The 24,435-nt window shown below is 44.5% G+C and overlaps 1 protein-coding gene across 2 annotated transcripts; it reads left to right on the plus strand.

The window, feature by feature from the left end:
* The first annotated feature begins 1,199 nt into the window (after positions 1 to 1,199).
* TBX22 (T-box transcription factor 22) lies at positions 1,200 to 24,205 on the plus strand. 2 transcript variants are annotated; one of them, XM_028715370.2, is made up of 9 exons: positions 1,200 to 1,366; positions 1,899 to 2,078; positions 3,809 to 3,956; positions 9,033 to 9,134; positions 12,294 to 12,468; positions 13,581 to 13,745; positions 16,455 to 16,519; positions 18,422 to 18,507; positions 23,097 to 24,205. In XM_028715370.2, the coding sequence occupies exons 2-9, from the start codon at positions 1,931 to 1,933 to the stop codon at positions 23,708 to 23,710; spliced, it is 1,503 nt and encodes a 500-aa protein (XP_028571203.2). In that variant the 5' UTR covers positions 1,200 to 1,366; positions 1,899 to 1,930; the 3' UTR covers positions 23,711 to 24,205. The 2 variants fall into 2 exon arrangements, with proteins under 2 accessions (XP_028571203.2, XP_028571204.2); XM_028715371.2 differs by lacking the exons at positions 1,200 to 1,366; positions 9,033 to 9,134 and having other exon boundaries at positions 1,460 to 2,078.
* Positions 24,206 to 24,435: the final 230 nt, after the last annotated feature.

Here is a 24,435-nt window from a genome sequence, read left to right on the forward strand (position 1 = left end):
TTCGCCTAATCTGTTCCAGGCTGTTATTTTTCTGGGTGGTTCTGCAACAATGCGATTGTCCCTGGAGTGGCTTTAAAATCAAAATGAGGAAATATCACATCCTGGATTCTGAACGTCAAATGGGAACCACCAAACCGTTTTAAGCCTGAATAAATGAACCCCCCCCCCCAACTCGTCTGCCTGCCCGGCCATTCACCACTGCTTAAGTAGAGAGGAATTGAAACCAAACTACAGTATTTGGATTTAAGCGGCCTGCGTAAATGTTTTTTGTGCTCCTAAATGGAAGCCAATGTGTTGAAATGTCAACGATCAATGAATGCTATGATTTATCCATCCCTTACTGTTCCCCTATTGCTGTCCCTTCCCGGTGGGAATTCAGGGCACCTTCCAGCCAAAGTTAAAAGCACTTTTCATTTAAGTCTGATTGCATAAGGACGTGCTTAGCTGTTTGCTATTGGAATCCGCAGCAATATCAACGCGCCTAGCTGGCCGGATCGTGCGCTTCCATTGCAAGCGCCTCGCGGCAGGGACCAGCCCCATTAGGTTTCACGCGTTGCTGTTGTAAAGCGCTGAATGAAACTCAGGATCAGCATCATCAAAGAGACGCCGTTCCCACCCTCAGTTCCGACAAAACTAGTCGCCTCTTTGCGGCATTTTTAAACAACTTCAAGAGAAGCCATTTTATCAAATAAGCCTGCGTGGAATAATAACTTGAAATCAACGTATCTCTTACAACGTATCGCTTTTACTGTACTGGGCAGTGGATGTGGGGAGATTTCAACGGAACTTCCTTCCCCATAAAAGGCTTCATCGGAAGATTTGACCCCGAGCGCGCAGAAATGAACATGCAGCCCGATCCTGTCTATGTTTACTCAGAATTCCATTAAATTCTCTGCCACTTACTTGCAAGTAAAGACTCATAGGCTTGCTGCGGCTGGGATAGCGACAGCTTTGTTGTTGCTGATTATTTTATTTTATTTTGTTGTTGCTGTTTTCGTAACAGAATTGAACGTCAATAATAATAATAATAATAATAATAATAATAATAATAATAATAATAATAATAATAATAGGCAGGCATGTTTGTTTCGATGGAAAGGTCCGGAAGCAAACTCTTTGAAACGTTGCTTCTAGTCCTCATTAATTCCTTATCCCTCCCGCGCCGCCCAGTGGTGCGAAGACTTAGCAGGAGACAACTCGCCAGATCTAGACGGGGACTGTAGAAGGGACGCCCAGAAAGACGCCTCCTATTGCTACTCGTTTCTGCGCTTTGCCTGGCAAATTGGCACCCAGCAAGCAATATATGTCGAATTCCCTTCAAGGTTTGCCGACGGAAAGGAGAACAGAGTCTCCGACATTCATCCCGGTAAGGAGGGGCGAGTTTTCCTCAACCCCATGGCCCTTCCCCATTTTTCTCCCCCGCACCCCCTTCCCCCTCTCCCTCTCCCTCATCCTCTCTCTTAAGCACTTCCAACAGTGCCTAACACAAACAGTGGAGTCTGTTGGCTCGATCCAGGTTCAGCTGACTTCGCGTTCCCTCTCCTTTTCTTACCCTTGTCAGTCTTACTCCTCTGTCCCTGGGATTTGCCAAAGAAGGCAGTTCTGTTCTCTCCACACACACACACCCCACCTTTTAAAAAAAGTAGGGATGGAAATGTCGTCTTCTTTTTGCTAGTCGCTTCCTCGGAGAGCCATTAGGAATCCTGAATGGAGCTGGGAAGCTGGATATATTTTCTCACTCTCTAGGATGCTGCGCAAAGCGTTGGAAGGGGGTTGATCGGGCCACAAGCCCTTCTGAGCTGGGCTGAAGTTTCTTTTCGGCTTTGAAGAGGGGGGAGTAGGGGAAGCAAAGAAGGAAGGCTTCCCTCCTGAACTTTCTTTATTTTATTCTCTAAAAGAAGAAAGAGACTCCACATTTGGAACGGGGATCATGGCTTTGAGCTCCAGGGCGCATGCTTTCTCCGTGGACGTTTTAGTGGGCAACTCGGGGAAGCGCAAACTTCTGGATTTGGAAGAAGAGGAGCGCTCTGCTGAGAAAGTAGCCGAGAAGACAGTCTTCGGGAAAAACCAGGCGCCAGGTAAAGTCGCCCTTCTCTCTTCTTTCTTCTCACTGTAGTGCTAGTCCGGCAACCGCCGAATCGTGCAGTCCAAAACTATACATTCTTCGGAAGTCCGTCAGCGCGTTTAGAATTGTAGCCTGTAAGGATTCAGTCCCAAATTCCTGCCCCAGCTTCCCTGAGAGCAAATTCCCATTTAATCCAAAAGAATTTACTTTTGAGTTAGGATTGCGCGGTTCAGCTGAGTCTCCCTCTGCGTCTGATAGGGTTTACTCCCTGGTACAACCTTAAGAAAAGCATGGCACGGGAACATATTATTTATTGTATTTCCTCATTTGCCAGCCGGAAGAAGAATCCGGCGTCCCCCTAAAACTTGCTCTGTTTTCAATAACGCTTGCCCCAAATAAAAAGTTAGGACTGTGTTGAATAAGCGAAGGGTAAAATAACAAGGGACTTTGTACAATGAAGGCGGACGCACGCTGAGGGGGTACTTTTCCAAATCCGAGTGCTAAACTGTGTTTTTAATTTAAGATTCTTAAATGTGAATAGGGCTCAGCCGTGCTCCCAGTTCTACTAAAGGGAATGGATCAAAGCCTCGTTTTACACCGAAGGAAGACCAAAGCGATTAATCTGGGGCCTGTGGGTGATCTGTGTTCTGTTTCGGGCATGACCTTTAAACTCGCGCAATTCAAATGAAATTTAGAGAGGGCAATTGCAGCGAAAACTACACCTAGCGCTCAATTGAATGCCAAGTAATTGCTTCAGTGGCGGCGGAAGATAGGAAATCCCCACCCCCAATCGTTATTTACACCCCAGGGAACATACGACCCCGCAAATGTTACTGGACTGTAACTCCCATCATTCCTGACCATTGACCAGACTGACTGGAGCAGATGGAAGGTGGCGGTCCAAGAGCACCTGCAGGGACCGAGAGTTCCTCATCCCGGATTTACTCTCGTCTTCCACACATTTACTTGCGAGCTCATATTTCCCCAAAATTTCTCTAGGAACGAAGCCGTGCTAAAATAAGTCATATGTGTGCGTGCGTGCCTGCAATTGTTTGAATCGTTTCTTTAAAAAAAATATCCACACTATCTATTTAAAGCACATTAAAAGCACTCTGTTTTCCCCCAAAGACTCATGGAAGCTGTAGCTTGTTAAGGGTCCTTAACAAACTACCGTTCCCAAGATTCCTGCGTGGTGCTGGTAAAGTACTTTAAATCCATAGTCAAAACAAAAAAAATTCCTTCCAGTAGCACCTTAAAGACCAACTAAGTTAGTTCTTGGTATGAGCTTTCGTGTGCATGCACACTTCTTCTGAAGTGTGTATCTGAAGAAGTGTGCATGCACACGAAAGCTCATACCAAGAACTAACTTAGTTGGTCTTTAAGGTGCTACTGGAAGGAATTTTTTTTGTTTTGACTATGGCAGACCAACACGGCTACCCATCTGTAATTTAAATCCATAGTGTGAATGGAGCAGGTTCGAGTGCCATCAGATTTTCCTCCCAGCAGTCCATAGGAATTATCGGCGCCTACAAAGTCTCTGCCTAGAAAATCCTTCCAGGACTTCCAAAGGATATTTGAGAGCACTTCCTAAAAACGAATGGCTCTCAATGGCCCTCGCAACGCATCCCTGCTTGAATTCCGATCCGAGCCACTCGGAAGGAAAGGGAGCCAATGGCATGTCCAAGCCGCGGGCACTCGCTGTAGTTCTGTCCCCGTACCCCGCTTGCATTTATTTCCTCCCAGAAAAGAAATCTAAGGGAGAAACGGCGGGCTCCCTCCCGGAGGAAACCAGAGAAGGGGCCGGAGCGATCCAAGTGGACCTGCAAGGTTCGGAATTGTGGAAGAGGTTTCACGAAATCGGCACTGAAATGATTATCACCAAAGCCGGCAGGTAGGGCATCTGGTCCGGAGTTTCATATCTCTCTTCCTTTTTTTGTTATTGTGTGTATGCGTGTGCTGCGCGCGATCTGCCCCCAGACAGCACTCTAAATTTCCAGTAACGTGTTAGCTACTGTGCTTGTCGGCGTGTCAGCTGCTGTGCTAAAAATGCACACGATTGCTCTACCCTTTACAATAAACCAGCGCTGGCATGGTCCGAAGTCTATGCGCTCACGGAATTGTGGGTTCGATCAAGTAAATTACTAAGGCTGCTGTCCTATACTGTACCCGCTTACCTGGGAGTAAGGCAAGCCCCACTGCGCTGAGTCGAATTTACTTCAGGATAGACATGTATAGGATTGTACTGTAAGGCCTTTTTCTTTCTTTTAACAAACACGGGTGGATTCTGGTACATTCCACCTTTCATTCATTCTTATTAATATCCTGTTTCTGAGGGACACTTTCCAAGTCCCGCCGGTTTCAACGCCAAATAATTCAGCGCTTGCTCAACTCTCTCCTGGAAAGTAACTGATTGATCTTGAGAGTGCTTTGGTCGGGGTGGGTCGTGCCCATACTATGCACAAATGGCATGCTTACTCAGAAGTAAGCCACATTGTGTTCTAGAGGGTGGGGGAGGCTTATTTTAACAAGGGAGACAAATTTGTTCTCCCCACAACTCAGGGAGAGGCGTCGCTATCCTCCCCCTTCCCCTTTTATTTCCAATGAAAACGAAACGGGGAAATCAAGGGACCTTTCTTGCCAGAGGTTACATTTTTTAAACTCAGCACCCCAGTGTCTGAGGCAGAATTTCCGTCCATGGTAAGGCGAAGGGATACAGGAAAGTCTGAAAGTGCCTTACATAAATCACAATTCAGAACCGTTGTTCCATCTACCCTAACAATTATTTTGCCTGCTCCAGTTCTCTAGAGGCGCGGGGGTGTGTTGGTCCTTGCTCAATCCTGAACCTAAACTCCTTGTAATCTTGGAGGGTAATTCCTTCACACACATCCCACCCCCCTATCGCTTAGAGTTAAGATAATTTGTTTTCCTTATTTCAAACCAAATATTTGCAGTACAGGGGATGGGGGAAGCACAGGCAGATATGTTTATCATTTACTCCTGTCCTGCATCTACACTGCAGGCTCCCCTCTCCTCACGACCTGGAATAAATTCTATAGCGAAAAGCTTCTCCTTAATAACAATGATCCTGGTAAGATCGTGATTTGGGAGAGTGAGAGAAAACTGATGAGCCGAGGACTTTACTATGGGGATTTTGTGATATGCGTAAAACTTATCACTGGTCTCCCGCACCTACAATGCAGTAGCCATTTTCTAATATCATTTTAAATAAAAGGTTATTCAAGTCCCGGGATCGCAAACGCTGCAGGGCCAACTTAGCAGGTTTCGGTGAAAAGGAAGTAAAATATATTCCCATCCTTAAATGCGGGGAGGGTTGCAAACCACTAAACCCAGAGTCTAAAATTACGTTAACTGCACCACTGAATCGATAAAAAGACAATCTCTTCCCACGATATTCTTTCTCTTACCACCTCCTCTCTCACAAGTTCATCCTTCGCTGATCAAGAGAAATGACTATGATAAGCTTCTGCAGGTTCTTTTCTCCGTTAAATCTATTCGATTCCCAAACCAGAGCTCCATGAATTAGTGGGTGACGAGTCACTATCATCAAGGCCGAGCTGTTAAGGCAAAGCTTGAGGCTGAAATTTCATGTACGTTTACATGGGAGTAAGAACTCGGTGAGACTTACTTCCAAGTGAAGCCTTAAAGGAACAGAAGAAACTGTCAGTTTGTCTACATTGACTAGCAGCGGCTCTCCAGGGTTTTAGAAAGATAATCTTCCCCGGTTCTAAATGCAGGTACCAAAAATTAAAGCATGTGCTCTGCCACTGAGTTAGTAAGATTGGGTGACATGTCACTAAAAGGGAAGAATGTGAGGAGCCTAATATCAAGATCCTAAACATCCTTGGTTTGATGTCAATGCATTTCAAGGCAACCTATTCCTAAGTAGGTGTCCTTTCTTTTAACTACTGGAGGAAACCTGTGCATTGATTTGATCTGCCTACAATCCTGCCCATGGTTACTTAGGAGTAAGGCCCTTTAAGCCAAGCAGGACTTACTTCTGAGTACTTGATTTATTTGATTCCTTACCTGCCCTCTACTATAAGGTCAGAAAGAGACACAAAACATTTCTGATAAGCCTTCCTGGAGAGAAGGCTGACCTTGTCACCAGTATGGTGTCATTAAAAGAAGGAAGGAAGGAAGGAAGGAAGGAAGGAAGGAAGGAAGGAAGGAAGGAAGATGCTTTTAAAAATTTGTTTTCAAACATCCATGCCTGAGGATGTGTGCTGTGGAATTCCAAATCTCAATATTCCAGTGTTTTTGGCACTCAGTAGCTAGATGGATGAAATGCATAGCTTTAAATGCTTTTGCTTTGTGCACCCATTTGCTGTTTGGCTGAACATTTTTGCAGTTCTTTGCAGAGAGAGGGAGAAAGCGAGATTAATTTATGAAGGTCATAAGAAAATATGAAGGGCCCAGTCTGATCAGGCCAAAGATGTATTGTTCTCAACCTTCAGGAAACCTGCAAGTGGCACCTGTGTACAACAGAGTTCTCCCCACTTGTGATTCTCAGCAACTGGTATTCAGAGGCTACTGATTCAGACAATAGAGGGAGAACGTGGCCATCATGTCTAGTAGCCATTGACAGCCTCATTCTCAACAGATAAGAGTTGTGAGGAGTCAGAGGGCAGTAAAAGTCCCTGGCCAAGTCAGAATGTAGACACCTCCCCTTATTTAAAACACCTCACGCAACATCCCTTGCAAGATTATTAAAACAATGAGAAGCCAATGTAGTGCCCCCAGATGTTGTTGGATAGGAATTCCCATCAGCCTCAGCCAGCATGGCCTATGGTCAAGTTGAAGTCCAGTAGCATCTTGAGGGCACCATGTTAGCTACCCCTGAAGTCTAGGGCAATAAAAGGTTCTGCCCTGAATAGCAGGTGCAGACAGAATGGTCTTCAGAAAAGTGCTATGCAGAGGGTAATATGTTTTACTTCACTTACTTCAAAATGTGGGAAACCATCCATGCCTTATTTGCTCTCTCATCCTTACCCTTGACCTCAGCACTGCAGTGGAAAGCCAGGTCCATGGGGTAAGAAGTTCTGTGGTGCCTTAAAGGCAGAGGTGCACTGGAATTCTATACAACTCTACTCAGATAACAGCCCTATTGAATGCACTGGGACTCACTCCTAGCTAACTAAGGCTGAGTTCACACTCTCAATTACTGTGCACTCACTGTGTTGGGTTTTTACCCAGATTTCTGTGCCGTGTTCACACAGGCCATTATATATTTTTTTAAATGCACATTTCCTGCAGGGGTTTTTTTTAAAAAAAACAGCTTTTTTTTATGCATTGTTTCTTAAAACAGATTCACATGGGTTGGAGCATTCAAGTCTTTTCTAATTTATCTCTAGCCTCCTTTGCACAGGGTAAAGACACCCCCATCCTGTAGTGTGTACACAAACAAAACGAATGTGACACTAGGAAGCCCTGCTGATGTGAATAGGGAGAGAGGAAAGACCTGTGAAAGGTGTGTGTGTATGTTAACAACTTCACGGCCTTCTAAAATGGTAATGTGAACACACCCCAAGTATAGGATTGTAGACACATTTGTCCCAGGACTAGAGGAGGATGGGGAACCTGTGGCCCTCCAGGTGTTTCTGAACTTCATGTCTCCCCAGCCACCATGGCCAACAGTCAGATGCAGTGAGAGTTGTATAGTTCAGGAACATCTGGCATGTTTATTTACTGTTACAATCACAGCCTAACTTTTCTTTATTTCATCCTCACAACAACGCTGTGAAGTAGGTTAAGCTGAAAGATGGTGACTGGCCCAAGGTCACCCAGGAAGCTTCATGGCTGAGTGAGGATTTGAACCCTGAAAGGTCCTGGTCCAACATTCTCACCACTATACCATTGCTGGCTCTCTGTTCCTCACTGCTGGGCTGGAATCTTGTTTTTCTGGTAAACCTTTCTACGGAACTGGCACATCGACATGCTCTTGCATCCCCACTCTCTCCTCCCCTTGGTCTTCGGTCCTTCTGAGACTTTCCTTCCTACCTTTCAGCCGCAGCCCAAGGCTTGGTAAACGAACAGTCTGGTCCTACTGACAATCTGTTGGAGGGAGAGAGAGAAAAATCCTGCTGTGGTTGGGATCCTTTTCCCCACGAAGCATGTTTTAAGATTTAGCATTGATAATGGTGCCTGAATGATTTCACACGCATTCGCGGATATAGAAAGCTTTTGGAAAACGAAACAAAATACTAAGCACTTTTAATCGGGCTTATTCACTATGACAGAAACCAGCAATTTACGACTTCTAGTAGTATTTTGCGCAACACTATAGCTACTTATGTTCTTACTATTAGGAAGGGTTCAAACTATTACTTCCACGCCGGTTTCTACCAGGTCTATGTGGCGCAATGTGCCAGTGCTGTTAACCAGAAGGTTTGTGGTTCGTGGGCAAGATTCCTGGACTGCAGCGGGTTGGACTAGATGACCCTTGGGGTCCCTTCCAATCCTACAATTCTTTGATTCTACTACACCTGAAAGTAGATCATTTATCCCCTTCTGATGTGATAGGGAATGGGGGTGATGATAATAGCGGGAGCAGCAAAAGAGGGAAACTCAGCCGGAACCTGTTCATGTTTACTCGAAAGTAATTTCCATCGAGTTCAAGGGGGCTTACTCCCAAGTCAGCGCGCACAGGATCATGCCCATTTCTTGCAAGTCCCATCAGCTGTAAGCCTTGCAATGCAAAGGGAACGGGGTGTCCCTTAAACTCCAGTGTCCTGCAAATGTCACAGGGAATGCGCTCAGGCTGGCGGTGTGAAAGGCAGGCTCGCCGGCCTGAGACTTCCGGGGCTCATAAAGCGGCAGGTATCCCTTCAGGTATGGCTGTGGACAGTTGCGCGATGACCCCTGAGCAGTGGAGACAGAGCGGGATAAGAAAAGAACCAAGGAACTGGATGCCAAATGAAACCTATTGCTCTTCTTACGCTTCTCGCAGGAGAATGTTTCCGTCGGTCAGAGTCAAAGTGAAAGGTCTGGATTCGATGAAGCAATATTACATCGCCATAGACGTGGTGCCGGTAGATTCGAAAAGATACAGGTAAAACGCGGACCGTTCTCCTTTGGAAGCTAAGCAAGATATAGGGTCAGTTCACACGTGCACGCTCTCATTCGCGGATGACTTCAGCAGGAGGTGATGACGACGTGCCTCCTGCTTGTGTCAGGGCCTTCAGCTCCCAACCAGCACAGAAAGGGATGCGCATATGGTAGCATCACCTCACACTCAATCTTTCCCCAGCTTCATCTGCCAGTTACAGGATGGTTCCTTCCTACATGTACGTGTGAATCAGTCCCGCTGATGTCGAAGGGACTTGCCCCTCCACCCCAGTAGGCCTGGAAGCCATTTTAAAGCAAGCAGATGCGCTTCATGCAGGATTCCCTTTTCTCTTCAAATACTTCCCCCGCTCCCTTCCTAATTTCATAATATGACCATCAACTTACATGTGAAACTGCAGTTCGCTCTTATGCCTATTTTCTCATATTCAGCAGGATCCCCCCGCCCCCTTTCTAGGAAATAACCACGTCTCCTCAAGTCATTCAGGGCCGGAGTTATGCGGAGTAATCATAAACCGATTCCTCTTTTTTAAGCTTTTCTGACCCATTGGCAAAATATATCAATAGCTCGCTGTTTGCACGAATTTACGACATCCTAAATACTCTGAAGTATCTGGACCCAAAGAGATATTTCCCCCATTAATTCCAACTGATTTAAAATCCGCATGAAAAATAGCAGTCAAAAACAGATTGTAGGCAGGGCTCTTCAGACGCTGACAGAAAGCTAAGATCCAAGTCAGTTCTAAACGCGAGTTCTTAAAGCGCAGTCCTATGTCTGCACAAAAGTAAGCCCTACTGAATTCAGTGGGGCTTACTTCCATGCAGGTGCAGTTAACACTGCAGCCTAAGCAAACTCCTTCAGACTCTATAATAAGTAAATCCTGCTGGTCAGGTCTATAGCCCATCTAGGCTAGCATCCTGTGGGTCGACCAGAAGTCTGTGGAAAGCTTGCAAGCAGGACCTGAGAACAGCAGCAGTTCCAAGCAAATGGTATTCCGATACATACTGACCCTGACAGTGGAGGTAGAACAAAACCATCGAGGCTAGCAGCCTTGTCCTCCATGAAATTATCTAAACCTTTTTTTAAAAAAAGAAAAAGGTCACCTGAGTTGGTGGCCATCACTGCCAGTGCCTCATGAGGGAGAGAGTTCCACAGGTTAACTATGCGCTGCACGAAGGAATATACACACTTCAGATCTGCGTAAAGAAGTATACGTACATACACGGCGGGCCTGCGTCACCCTGGCGCGGGATTCTATGTGCCACAGACAGAAGCTGTGTGCCCCACAGTCCCGTTTACTTTCACCCCGTGCTCTTCCTTCCACCGCTGGTTTGGGAGACGATGTGCACATTGGTTTCTACAGTACTTCTTTCCAATAGAGGTGCTTTTGATCAGGACTCTTAGGAACACGGGAAATTGCCCTATACTGAGCGTGATTCTTGCCCGCGCGCCCGGGTTTCAGGGAAGTATTCCCAGCCCTACCAGGAGGAGATGCCAGGGCAAAAGAGACGTCCTAATCGCTGAGCTACGCCCCTTCCCCAAAGGACTTGGGGAAAGTTGCAAAGTAAACAAACAGTTCTCAGGACCTCAGGGAGCCTTCGACAATAATTTGACAGGTTGAGATCAGGGGCTGCCTTTTGAGAAAGCTGCCTTTCTCTCCCACATCAAAGGCAACAGGAGACAGAGCTAATGTAACAGTGAGCGTGTTACGTCCCAAAGGTTTCAAGGCGGGATATGTAATCTTGTTGTTTAAATCGCTCACGGAAATCAGAAATACTTCCCCAAAAATAACAATAATGCCAGTTTCGGTGTTCCTTTTGGGAAGATCCGCCCCACAAACATTTAGGATATTCAACACATGTGAAAAGCACACTGGAAACTAGTTCTGTGAGAGGAAAGCTGCGGTTCCCATGATTCTTTGCAAGAAGCCATATGCTTTAACCGTGCTTTAAATATGTGGCGCGTTTTTGCCCTGTCGTTGCTTTCGCAGCACAACCCTATACATAAGAAAGTTCCCCGAGTTCAATAGGAGTTACTACCTAAAACAAAAGAATAGGATTATTAACACTTCGATGCTATACACCCTTGCCTGGGAGTACGCCCCATAGAGCTCATTGGGCCTTACTTCTGAGTAAGCATGTATATGGTCCTTATGTCGGTGTTCTAAAGGTGAAAAAATATTGAGATGTCCGCTGCAAAGAGAAACTTACTCAGGGTTCAGATACCCGTCCTTGTCCTTCTAACTGACGTGAGTGAATTTCAAGAAGCGAATTTTTCAAGCGCTGAGTCCTAAATAGAACCAGAATCTCTTTGTAGGCAAAGCAGGGGTAAGAGTATAGAGCGGAAGGGGGGGGCGGAAGGCTGAGACCTAACATCGCAAGCCAGTTATGGTCCCGCGGAGTGTCCGGCAAGGAAATGGAGGCTTTAAAAACCTGACTGCTGGGGATACTGCACACCTGGCCAGTTTCTTTGGAATCCCTTTGAAGGAGCCCTGAATTTATAACGAGGCACAGGCAATGCCCCCAAACTCCGTGCACATTTCACAGGACCCCAGAACAGAAAGAACCGGGAGGAAACTGCAACTATAGGATTTAGTATTTAATCATTATTGTTAGAGATCAACTCAGAGTTGATCTGCTACTAATAACTGATGTTGGAGGGTAGCATCAAGTGAAGATCTTACTCGGTTTTTTCATTGAGCTTTCTTACACCAGAAAAGGAATCCTAGGCTACCAACAAAAAACAGTTTAAAGAAGTGGCAAATCTAATAAAAAGGTAGCCTTCTGAATGGGCAGTGAGAGATGAAGGAATGTCCTCAGCATTCCATTTTTAAGGGCTCTTGACAGGGTAGGCTCTGATTGCCAGGTGACTCAGCACTGCTGCCAATCATGTGAACTCTGCATAACCCAGAAAGTGGGTATAATATTGGGGGGGGGGTGCTCAAGAATGTTTATGGGTTTCCCACAGGCAGAGTCTGACTGTGAGAAGAGGATGCTAGACTATATTGGCCATTGGTCTGATCCGGCAGGTGCATCTAATGTGCTTATGATGTGTGGTTGAGAAGCCAACTACAGGACTTAATGTGGGTTCTGCATTAGATTGTTCTGCTGATTCCTAACCTCATGACTTCTGTCCCCTATGAAGGTATGTCTACCACAGCTCCCAGTGGATGGTGGCCGGAAACACAGACCATTCTTGCATCACACCCCGGCTTTACATCCACCCAGATTCCCCTTGCTCTGGAGAGACCTGGATGAGACAGATCATCAGCTTTGATCGGGTGAAACTGACCAACAATGAGATGGACGACAAAGGGCATGTAGGTGTGGATTGGAGGGTGCACTGCTATGATGGGAGAAGGAGGGAGGGATGGACAGAGTTTTCTTGTTGGAACAAGAAATAACTTTTAGGGTTACCCTAAGACTTATACAGCCATACCTTGGGTTACAGATGCTTCAGGTTGTGTTTTTTCGGGTTATGGACCTGCTGAAACCCAGAAGTACCGGAGTGGGTTACTTCCAGGTTTCGGCGGTCGCACATTTGCAGAAGCATTAAATCGTGCTTTGCGTGTGCGCAGAAACACCGAATCGCAACCCACGCGTGCGCAGATGTGCCGCTGCGGGTTGCGAACGTGCATCCCACACGGATCACGTTCGCAACCTGAGCGTCCACTGTATGTGTGTTTATTTGAAACCATTGTATATAGCACTTTTCATTTTACCAAAATTTCGAGGGGAGCTCATGCCAATTAAAACAAAACAAAACAAAACCCACAATCAATTAGGCAGTTGGTAGTCCATCTAGCTTCCAGCATTATTACATTCAGAGTCACAGCCCCACATACTTTGCAGACTGGAATTTAAGAAATTGCGAGCGAGGGAGAGAAAGTTGTGTCTCTGTGCATAAGTGTATGAGTTCCTCTACCATGAAGTCGCCACAGTGATGCAAGGGCCACATTGGGTAAAATGCATAGCTGGAGCCCCTTTGTGCTTCAGCACCTGTCCCTCTCATCCTGCTCTGGTAACGTAAGGGCCTAAAGATCCAATGATGGAGCTCCTTACCATCCCCATTGTCAAAGTCACCTCCCTTGGAACCTAGATCAGCACTGACGCTATAAACCAGAGATAGGAAAATGTTTTCATTCCAAGGGCTACATCTCCATTTCTGGGGGCTACATGCCAGTGATACGCATGGCCAGGGGCAAAAGTGGGTGGAGCAATGGATGTGATTCTTACCTCTGTACAATTGCCTACATTTCAGCCATGCAAAAGCCAGAGGCTTCTATGCACCCTTTCACCCTCCCACCCATGCAAGCGAGTGGCACTCAAGGAGCACACAGAATAGGCTGGGAGAGTCCCAAGAGCCAGATATAGTACCACTGGGTCCCTAGACCTGAGGTTTTTAAGGACATTTGCCTGTCTTCTCTTACAGATTATTCTACAGTCCATGCACAAATACAAGCCAAGAGTCCATGTCATTGTCCAGGATTCCCGGTTTGATCTGTCCCAGATCCAGTCACTGCCAGCAGCAGGCGTTCAGACCTTCTCATTTAAAGAAACTGAATTCACCACTGTCACAGCCTATCAAAACCAGCAGGCAAGTTACTTAAGAGATGCTTCAAAAATGGTACTTCCATTCATTTCTCTTCAGAATTTGGAATTGTGCAAATTAAGGTAGTTTGTCCCCCCCCCCTCAAAGTAGGACTGATGCATTTAAAAAAAACCCTACACAAATAAATTAACACAGAAATGCATTATATTATGGAAAACCGCTCTGTAAAAATGTGTACATTAGCAAAACTATCGTGCTAAAATGTGTGTATTAGGAGAAAATCACACTAAAATTCCAATGGAGTTTCATGAGAACTCTTTAAAAAAAAATACAAGCTGATGTGGAAAGGTGGAGAACTGAATTTAACTCAGGAAAAGTGAGAAACTGAGAGAAACTGAAATTGACACATTCACCTATCCCTAGTGCGCATAGTCTTGACCTGTACCCTCTAAGCTAGATTACATCCCGCAGGTGTGGTGGAAGGTGCTACCAATAAGGTGAACTTCTGTATACGGAAAAGTGTGTGTATGTATGCGCACGGACCAAATTGAAGTTTGTCTCAATGTCTTGGATCAGTAAAATATTGATTAAATGCTGCCCCTGTACGAAACTTGATGTTAATGTGAATGAATCTGTCAATTTACATGTAATTTGGTTTCTTATTTTTCCAGTGTTAAGTTTGGTCTGCCCCATTTCTGCATACTTTTCAGATATTTTTATATTTTAAGCCCTCATGAAAATTCATATGCATTTTCAGGCACATTTCTCCTGTCATACAATTTTTGCAAGTCAGGTTTCCTCTGTACAGTGGATTTATCCATGTTATTTTGGCTGATGGATGAGTTCCTTCCACATCCTTTGCACTTATATACACTTTTTTGTTTGCATTCTTTAGTTGGAAGACTGTATCACAAAATCCAAACAAGGGCACACGAAAGCAAAGAAGAGCTGTGTTCCGATTCACATGTTTGGGCTAGGGAAGTGTGGGCTTTGTGAAACCCAAATGAATTGCTCTCTCATTCCTAGTTCAGTTATTTATACCAAAATTCTTTTTTTTGGGGGGGGGGGTGTTTTCCTTGCAGGGGGCAGCACTCATGGGATTTTATTTTGAGTTAGAATTTAAAACAGGGACAACACAAACAACAATACAACAAGATTATTAATAGAATAAAAAAACTCACTGAAAACAATCTCTACTATATCATGCACGTGAGGTCACTTCTTGCTCACAAACTATTTGCTCATATTTATGATCTTTAAGTGACATAAATTGAATGATAATTATTATTACTTATAAATTGTGTGGTGGTTTAACCACAAGTGTGCCAAACTGCACGGATGCATCAATAGAACAGTACTGAAAGTATATTGATGTGAACATGCATAAGATCACATCAAAACTGCTGATTTGGTGAAGTTGTCTCTTTAGAAGAATCAGGGCACAAGTGTGGTCCAGTAACATTAGGGTATGAGTCTGCAAAAGCCTATCCAGATATGAAAAAGCTGGTGCACAATTTAATATGCAATTTTATGCTGGTTTTGTTTATGCTTTGTATCTTTTAAAAATGAACTTGCTTTTACTTCTGACTTTTTATTGATAATTTAAATGTGTATTTTATTTTATGTGAACTGCTTAGGTTAGAAAATATTAGCAGTATATGAATTCCAATCAATCAATCAATCAATCAATCAATCAATGACTTCAAAGGTGTAGCAAATGCAACACATTCTAACCCAACAAATGATTATTAGTTAACCTGGGACTCAAGAGGAGTGGAACAAACTCAAAGAACAATTGCCTCCCAAGGTCTCACCATTTATATCCCTCTCCCTACACTCATGTATACCTAAAACCCCTTACTGAGGACAGTGCTCCACAAAACTCACAGAATGCACTCTAGTGACCACGAAAAGCTCATGTTTATATGTAGGGTAATTGTGACAATTTCTTAGAAACCTGTTCTAACATTGAGCACATATGAGTAGGGATGGAAGGATCTGTTGGTTTTGTTCTGTCCAGTTCTCAATTATCCAATATTTAATTCATTTCTCAGCATTTCTGCAGCAATCTGCATTAAAAAAAGAATAATTAATCAGCGTTTAATGTGAATTTCTCCCAGCAAACATATTTTTGCATGCTGTTTTGTACACATTTTTGCAAACAATTCCCCTTAATATAATGCATATTAATGTGTTTTTCACAACTACATTTATTTTTATGCACTTCCCCCTAATATATGCATTTTTAAAAAACATTGTTTGGAGAACTGCAACACAAAATCCAGGTAAATGTGCATTTTGAAGGATGACTGTAGTTACGTTTTCATATTGTTTCAGAAAGGGCAGATTTCATAGATTTGCCTTTAAGTGTGAATGGAATCAAATTTCTCCTTCAAATGAATGACATTCTGTCTAACTAGGGTTTTTGCCATTCAAGTGTTGGGTTACTTCATGGGTAGGCAAACTAAGGCCCGGGGGCCGGATCTCTCCTAATCGCCTTCTAAATCTGGCCCGCAGACAGTCCAGTAATCACCATGTTTTTACATGTGTAGAATGTGTGCTTTTATTTAAAATGCATCTCTGGGTTATTTGTGGGGCATAGGAATTTGTTCATTATTATTTTTTTCAAAATATAGTCTGGCCCCCCACAAGGTCTGAGGGACAGTGGACCGGCCCCCTGCTGAAAAAGTTTGCTGCCCTGGTTACAGCACTCAAACAATTCTTTTTTTGTTGTTTTGCTGCGAATGTCCACAGATAACAAAACTGAAGATTGACCGGAATCCCTTTGCTAAAGGGTTTAGAGACCCTGGAAGAAACAGGTAAATTATTACCATTTATTTGCTGGGCTGTCCACTAGTTAAATGCATCATAATCTGGCCTTGGTCAGCTTAGTGATCTCCAAATGTTTTGACTACAACTCCCATCAGCCCCAGCAAGTGCTGGTGGGAGGAGCTGTGGTTCAAAACATCTTGAGGGGACCAGATCCATGAAGGCTATCCTAACTACTGTATTTTTCGCTCTATAAGACGCACCAGACCACAAGACCACCTAGTTTTTGGAGGAGGAAAACAAGAAAAAAAATATTCTGAATCTCAGAAGCCAGAACAGCAAGAGGGATCGCTGCGCAGTGAAAGCAGCAATCCCTCTTGCTGTTCTGGCTTCTGGGATAGCTGCACAGCCTGCATTCACTCCATAAGATGCACACACATTTCCCCTTACTTTTTAGGAGGGAAAAAGTGAGTCTTATAGAGCAAAAAATACGGTAATTGATAGTATGAGTTTCAGTGTAATAATTGATTAACCAATGGAGTAGTATATGCTTTTGCCTTGTAGTTTTCTATTACATAATATTGCAGTTTTCCAGTTTCATCTGTTATTTTCCTAAAACACTTAAGAGTCTGCTTTGCTATTAAGCTGTATATACACATATGAAATAATAAATAATATTTGCACATGGTAAAAACAATAGTTACGAACCCCCTCTATCCAACCTCTCACCTTGTTTTCTGATGACCCCATGGGTGTTGCAGGAGGCACCCAATGTGGGAGAAAGGGAGGAGAGACTCCTATTTTAAAGTGGTCCTTATTACTCACAGTTTTCACAATATTTAATGTTTATTTCTAATATTCAGACATATGCCTCTGAATACCAGTTGCTGGGAACCGCAAGTGGAAAGAATGCCGGTGTTACTCTTGTGTCTTGTTTGTGGGCTTCCCATAATGGGCTTCTGGTTGGCCATTGTCAGAACAGAAAGCTGTGGCAGATGGGCCTTTGGTCTGATCCAGCTGCAAGGCTTTCCTTAAGTTAACAAGCTGGAGCACATTTTAAGCTAAGCAATTAAACAAACAAAAAAAATTTAATCGGTTGCAATCTGATTTATGTCTCATATCCTACTTTCATGTGCATAGTAAGATATATTTTTGCCAGAATCTCAAGAGCCACCCAGGATGTACTGCGTGCTCACTGGAGCTTCTGAGACATCCACCTTCCAAAAACAACCCTCTCTACCTCTTGAGGGCCAAACTAGATTATTTGCAGGCTATTTGTTTGCTATATGTGAATAGTCTGTCACTACATCTGTTTGTTTAGTGCAATAAAACTGCCTGGCTTCCCGTCTACAAACTTGCTGGATGCAGAAGCTTCTGCACTGTGGCACCCTGCACAAAATCCAATGTGCCCCCCAATCACTCAACTTCCATTCATAGTTGCAGCACCTTCTGCGATGCCCCAGAAGCTTCACTGACGTGGCGTGACTGAGCCACTTGTACTCCCCTTTAATGAGAAGAGTGCATTCCTAGTGTGGAAACCTGCATGTGGCTTGCCCCTATCAGAACCGAGGCCTTCATTTTCCATGAAGGGGGGTGGGGGGTGGGTGTAATACAACTTTTGGTATATAGTCATTGGTAGGTTGATACACTGATCATCTCAACAATATCCTACCGGTATTTTGTATGCCTTGGTCTCTTAGGATCGTGGGCAAGAAAGAAAGTGTGATGCAGGGATATTTTGCTTGAATTCTGTAATCCATCCCCCCCCCCCCCATCTCCATAAAGGAAAGTGGAAATTTGATTACTTTTATAAGTGTTCATATTTCCTATCTGGCCATTTCCTATATGGCTATGACTCTGCTAAATAGTACCCCACTTGTCAATATCTGAACCAGCCTTTGGAACATATTCCTATGCAAGTGCTAGGCTGATGTCCGTGCTTTGCTTTGTAGAGGAGTATTGGATGGACTTCTGGAATCATATCCGTGGAGACCATCACTTACCCTGGATTTTAAGTCTTTTGGTGCAGAAAGTCAGGGTAAGTACAGAATTCTCCATTGGTTCTGAGATCATTATGTTGAACTTTAAGCAACAGTGGCATGCTTTTCAACATGTTCAGTGCAGTCAGTTCCTTGGAGGCTTTGGCAACCTGAATATTGGGATAGCAAGGAAGCTAATTTTCAGTAAAGACATTGTATCTGATGGCCATGCAAATTTGGCTTTTAACTTTCTGGCCTAGAGAATTAAAATTATTTAAAACATCATTTCCCTGCCCCGGGGAAGGTTAGGATTAGGATCCATGTTTCACTCCCTGTTTTCTTGAGACAGGACTGGGAAAGTCTCCTGTATGAGACCCTGGAGATGTACTGCCAGTTAGTGCAGACAATACTGAGAAAGAGGGATTGGTGATGTGACTTGGTATAAGGCAGCTTCCTATATTCCTGTTAACGCTGTATGTCAGCATGCTCATGAAATGCTTTTGATAAAGGGCCTTTTCACGTTGACCAATACCATGTCTCACAACAATATAATGCTGAGCTGGGCTGACTTGAGCCCCTTCAGGTCTACTCTAAGCATGGCTAAGCCTGAATCCAGAGCAGAGCAGAAGGATTTTTCCTTTTAAACCGTTTTAAGAAGAAGCAGATTTCCTTGGGAAAGACCATAGATTGGTGGTAGAGAACCTAGTTCCATGCCTGGGGAACAAGAAGAACCAATGGTCTAGGGCAGGGATGTCCAACAGGTAGTTTGTGATCTTCTGGTTGATCGCGGGGGGTTCGTGGTAGATCTTGGTGGATTGTGGCCCCCCCCCAAAAAAAATTAAATAAAAAATGGGGGGGAGCTCAACAACCTCTGGCTTCCTAAAAAAAGCTCAGTCTGAGGCAAAGGATGAGATAGTGTCCCACTTACCTATGCAGAGAAGCTGACTGGACTGATAGCTGAATCTCATTTCAACCCTGACAACAGGGAGCTTCATTCACTGCCCATAAGGAAAGCAGGCTCATTTAGGGAAATGCCATAGCCTTGCATGCAGAAGGTCTCAGATGGAGTGCCTGGGGAAGTAGATGGACCAATGGTCCTATGCTGTGTATGGCAGTAGTTGCAAAAAGAACTCTAAATCTTTAGCAGAGCGGTTCAGGAAGGGTAATAGGGACACTATCTCATCCTTTGCCTCAGGCATCAAAATACCTTGGGCTGGCTCTGCAGTGAGACTGACTCCTGTGTAAACAGGCCTGGGACTAGGCTGCACAAGGTTGAGCAATGAACCAAAAAGCTCTTCAATTCAACTCTTGCCTCTATCAGGGATTCATTTGGTGGCCTTAGAAAAGTAACTCCCAGTCAGTCCCTCATGGGGATAATCAGGTCCAACATCCATCATGCTCAGGCAGCTGTTGGGGTCTTGGTGTTCTGATGAGACCCATCACACTGATGCCACTTAGTGGTGTCTGGTGCCCAGTGGAACTGGCAAGGTGGAAGCCCGGGAGTCCATTAGTAAGTGGAGGCAGAGCCAATTAATTCTAGTTTTCTCTCATTTGCCTTCCTATTCACTGAATCCACACTGCACTGGTTATTGGGGATAGCCTGAGGTTGGTGGGGCAGTGCCTCATTTCCCCATGGACCAACCTTTACTGCTGCACACACACACACACCCCAGCATCTGCCACTGGAAATGTATTTATTTATGACATTTACATATTGCTTAATCATTAGAATTTCTACGTGGTGTACATAAAAATAAACCATACAAGGAATGAAACAAAACCAAAGAAATCACCATAGAACCAAACAGAAACTCAAACTAACTTAAAATGCCTGCTGGAATAAGGGGGACTTCATCATGCACCTGGAGTTCAGAAAAGAGGGTGCCTTTCTAACTTTAATTAGGGAGGGAGTTCCACAAGCTTGGGCCCACTACACTGAATTCACATCTTCTGGTAGTTCATCTGTGCCACTGAGGAACACCAAAGGGGATCTCATTGATTGAGCAGGGATATAAGGGAGCAGGTAGTCCTAAAGATATTGTGGACTCTGGTTGTTCAGGGCCTTGTAAGTTAATACAAGAACCTTGAACTTGGCTTGGTAACATATGGGCAGCCAATGTGAGCTTTTAGGAACCAGAGTTATGTGTTGGCAGTAGTCTATCTCCAGCAACAGTCTATCTACAGCATTTTTCAACAGCTGGTGCCTTCACACCAGGCGCAAGGGTAGCTTCACCCATAATAAGGCAGGTCCTGTCTCACTCTGTTCAACGGGGCTTTAGCTACTATGCTGCTACATTAGTTCCAGTGAGTTTCAGTTGCCTGGGGTCCTTATTTTCATTCTGAATAATTCTGCAGTAATTTCATACAGAAAGCTAAAATATTTGTTGATTTTGGATGCCAAGTAGAAGGAGGATATGCTATTTTAACAGTTCCTTTTCATCAGCCTAGCAAAAAGGGAGCTGTTGCATCTTTGGGGCCTGCGGACAGCTTGTCCTTTGAGAATCCTAGGTCTTTGGCTTCTTCTGAGCCCAACTGATTAATCAAAGGGGGATTTGCCCCCTTTTAAGATTTTGCTCATTAATCCATCAATTAAATTGCTCAAAGCTTGCAGCCTGGATAAATACCCAGCTTTACATTCTGGTGAGATAATTACACATGCTTGATTGCAAGGAACATTCATTCCACTTTAAACTCTCTCCAAAAGAGTGTAGAAATGGCAGAATGAGTGTGTGTGTGTGTGTGTTTGGAGAGAGAGAGAGAGAGAGAGAGAGAGAGAGAGAGAGAGAGAGAGAGAGGGAGGGAGGAACACAAGGGCAGTCAGAGAACTTACCATGGCACTCACCTCCTCCCTCCCTCAAAAACTGGTACCACGAACCAACTGCAGAAATAATTCTTAGTTGAATTTCTGTCATTCTGTCAAACAGTGTTACAATTTCAGCCGTGTTGCACATACCATCATTTCAGTTTGGCTAATAGTTTTCATACCTTTGGAGACCAAACACAGACCCGGGGTGAGATCTCGGCCCAAAATCATGACAGAGCAAGGCTCCCAAAATGGCTGCCCATGCTCTCATGGGAGAAAATGGGATGTTCCAGTTTTTTCTGGGGCAGTTGATGGGTATGGAGCCAGCAGGTTAGGAGAAAATAGAGAGGAGAAAACAATAATTGCTCAGGCAAACAGCTCTTCCTGTTGAGGCAAGCCAATGGCCAACCTGGGTGGAGTCATTCCAATACCTGGGATCTCTTAACATCCTAGAGCAGAAGTAGAGACCCTTTTAAGCCCAACAACCACATTTAGCCATGGACAACTTTCCAGGGTCCATGCATCAGTGGTGGGCAGGGCCAAAAGCAAAAGTGCATGGAGCAACAGATGAGAGTGGTTGATTCAGTAGGCCACTTTCTAAACACACAATACAGAGAGATTTCTACCCCCCCCCCAAAAAAAAACCCTTTTTATCCTCCAAACAGGCAAGTTATGGCTCACTCACACTTCCACTTGACCCGTGCCTAGAAAGCAAGGGTCCAAGTCATTTTTTGCTTGACATGTGCTTTCTAGGCATGGGTCCAAGTGGTTCCTCCTTGCCCTGCTCCTGTCTCAGGGAAAACACGCTCTTTAGTGCTAATTTGGAGCAAATGTCAATCCAGAAAATTGCCGTATGCTCCAATTGAGCAATAAACAGAAGTTTTCCCTAGGGGTATAGGAGCCAACTCCTAGGGATTTTTGCCCCCCCCATAAGATATCAGAGGGAGCTGGGGCCCCCAAAGTTGATGGACATTGCCATTCAAATCGTGTGTATGCACTATGTCATGTGATCGATTATGTGGGGCAGGGTTTACCTTACCAATATTTTATTCAAGTTGGCACCCCTGCCTGAGAGAATGCAATGGGACTATAGGAACCCTAAGAGGCACTGTCCCAATTCAAGAGAACATTTCATCCAGACAAAAGCACCCAAAGAGAGCGGAGAGCATGAGCTGGGGAGAGTCCTGAGGGACAGATACAGAGGACTGGAGGGCCACCTTAAGCCTTCAGGTCTGAGGTTTCCCAAGGCTGGTCTAGGGAAATGCCACTAGACTATAGCCCTGGTGGTTTAAGACATGAAGCACCTGTGTCTTAAACCACCAGGGCTATAGTTTGGGGCATAGAGTATAGAACTGCACATTCCTAGTAGTAGCCCCAGAAGTTGCTGCCACTGGATATCCTGAGCATTTGAGAGAGAGAGACACAGAGAAAGACAGAGTACGCTGCAAGATGGCTTGTTTATTGAGCATTCATTCTGATTTGTTTGCATGGAGAATAGATTATGTCCATTGCTTTTTATTTATTTATTTTTTAAAAAAGAACATTCATTCTAGTTGTTTCTGGAGAGGTTAGATAATGTTGCATCAAAGCAAGTGTTATCCCACACTTCTCAGAACACTTTCCCATCACTTTCGTTATTGGGAAAAGTCTGACTTTTTGGGAGATGCGGGTTTGTTGTACAGAATCTTCCTAAGTCTCTATTATTGCATGGTGCATTTTCAGGTATGTGATCGAAACCCACCTCCAAACAGCAACAATCTGGGAGTAACCAGAGAGAGAAAGGGAAATCTCTCTCTATTTTAAAAAAAATATTTTAACAACGTAATTTTCCTTGCCTTACTGTAGGTGGAAGTCCTGGGTCTTCCCCTGTGACACCCCCCGGGGGAACCCCGTCTCCTCTCAGCTCTCTTCTCTCTCCCTCTTGCTCTCCTCCTACACTCCACCTGTCAGCAAGCAACCTCAGAATGTCATGCCCGGAATCTTACCTCCACCACTTTGGCCTCCCCGTCTGCTACAAGATTTGCCCTACTGGCCTTTTAAGACAGCCATCGCTGATATTCCCAAGCCATCCTAAACTGGGAAATGCTTCCAGCCCACCCCTTTTGCCTCACTTCATGGTGGAGATGCCTGCACTGTCTTCTCTGAGCATAACCAACGTCAAAAGTGGCAAAGCAGAAGACCTAAATGGACCAAGCCCCCAAGGGCCCAGTTCTGCTGGGCATATGCTGTATGGCTTGCATGCATCTGGAAACATTTTCCCATCAAGTCCCATTACCCAGGAAGCCCTTAATTGTGCCTTACATCCTCCATATGGTTTCTACGGCTATAACTTCTCGATGCCATCCAGGCTGATGAACGCAACAGGACATTTCAAAGCAAGCGACGGTGTTCCATCCCCTCTCAGAGAGAGCAGGTGCAACCACTCTCCCTGGCCTTCTGCAATTAACCACTGCCTCTAATGGGACTCCTTTAACATCGCAGAAGCAGTGGCATGTCAAACTCTGCAGAGCTTCCGGCTTTGGCTCATCAGCAAAAGCTGATGGATTCTTGGCAGTGGACCATGGAGTGGACCATAATCGGATGAGTTGAGCGCAAAACTTTGGCATCCTGAGATTCTCTATGGCAATGAAATTGTGTGTGGTGTGTTTTTTTAGGGAGTGGAGTTTGCTAAATATTTACTGGAAGGGCAAAATCCGCCAACTGTTTGTTGCGGGAGGGAAGCTCACCGTTATTACTGGCAGTGTATCAAGAGCAGAGCTTCGGTCCTGGCTGCCTGGACACTATATAGTGTCTTCCACTGTGCCTCAGAAATAGAGATGCAGGATCATTCCCTGAAGATGGGAAGTACGTAGCTTCTGGTGTCTCTCTGGGAAGGTGGTGGCGGGGAGAGGTGGACACTATTTGGTGAATATTTGACAAAATGACCCTCCTTTTTGGGGGGAAGGCTCAAGGGTGTTTTTTTTAAAAAAACCACCACTCAGAATTTTGCTCTCCACTCAGAAAAAAAAGTATTTTGAGAAATTGTGGCTGAGCTCTACCCAAGCTGCCTCACTGATTTTCTCAAGGGACCATCTGTCTTCATAATAACTACACAAAATATGAAAGATATTGAAATAGGATAAGATATAAGATATTGAAGCTGAGATTGCTAATTTACTCAGTCATTTAAAGAATTTGGGTAAAA

Source organism: Podarcis muralis, chromosome Z (genome assembly GCF_964188315.1).
Source record: "Podarcis muralis chromosome Z, rPodMur119.hap1.1, whole genome shotgun sequence".
Lineage (NCBI taxonomy): Eukaryota > Metazoa > Chordata > Lepidosauria > Squamata > Lacertidae > Podarcis > Podarcis muralis.

Coding starts and splice junctions, on each gene's coding strand:
- TBX22 (XM_028715370.2), top strand. CDS start 1,931: ATGGCTTTGAGCTCCAGGGCGCATGCTTTCTCCGTGGACGTTTTAGTG. Junction 3,957..9,032: donor ATTATCACCAAAGCCGGCAG/GTAGGGCATCTG, acceptor CGCTTCTCGCAG/GAGAATGTTTCCGTCGGTCA. Junction 9,135..12,293: donor GTAGATTCGAAAAGATACAG/GTAAAACGCGGA, acceptor TCCCCTATGAAG/GTATGTCTACCACAGCTCCC.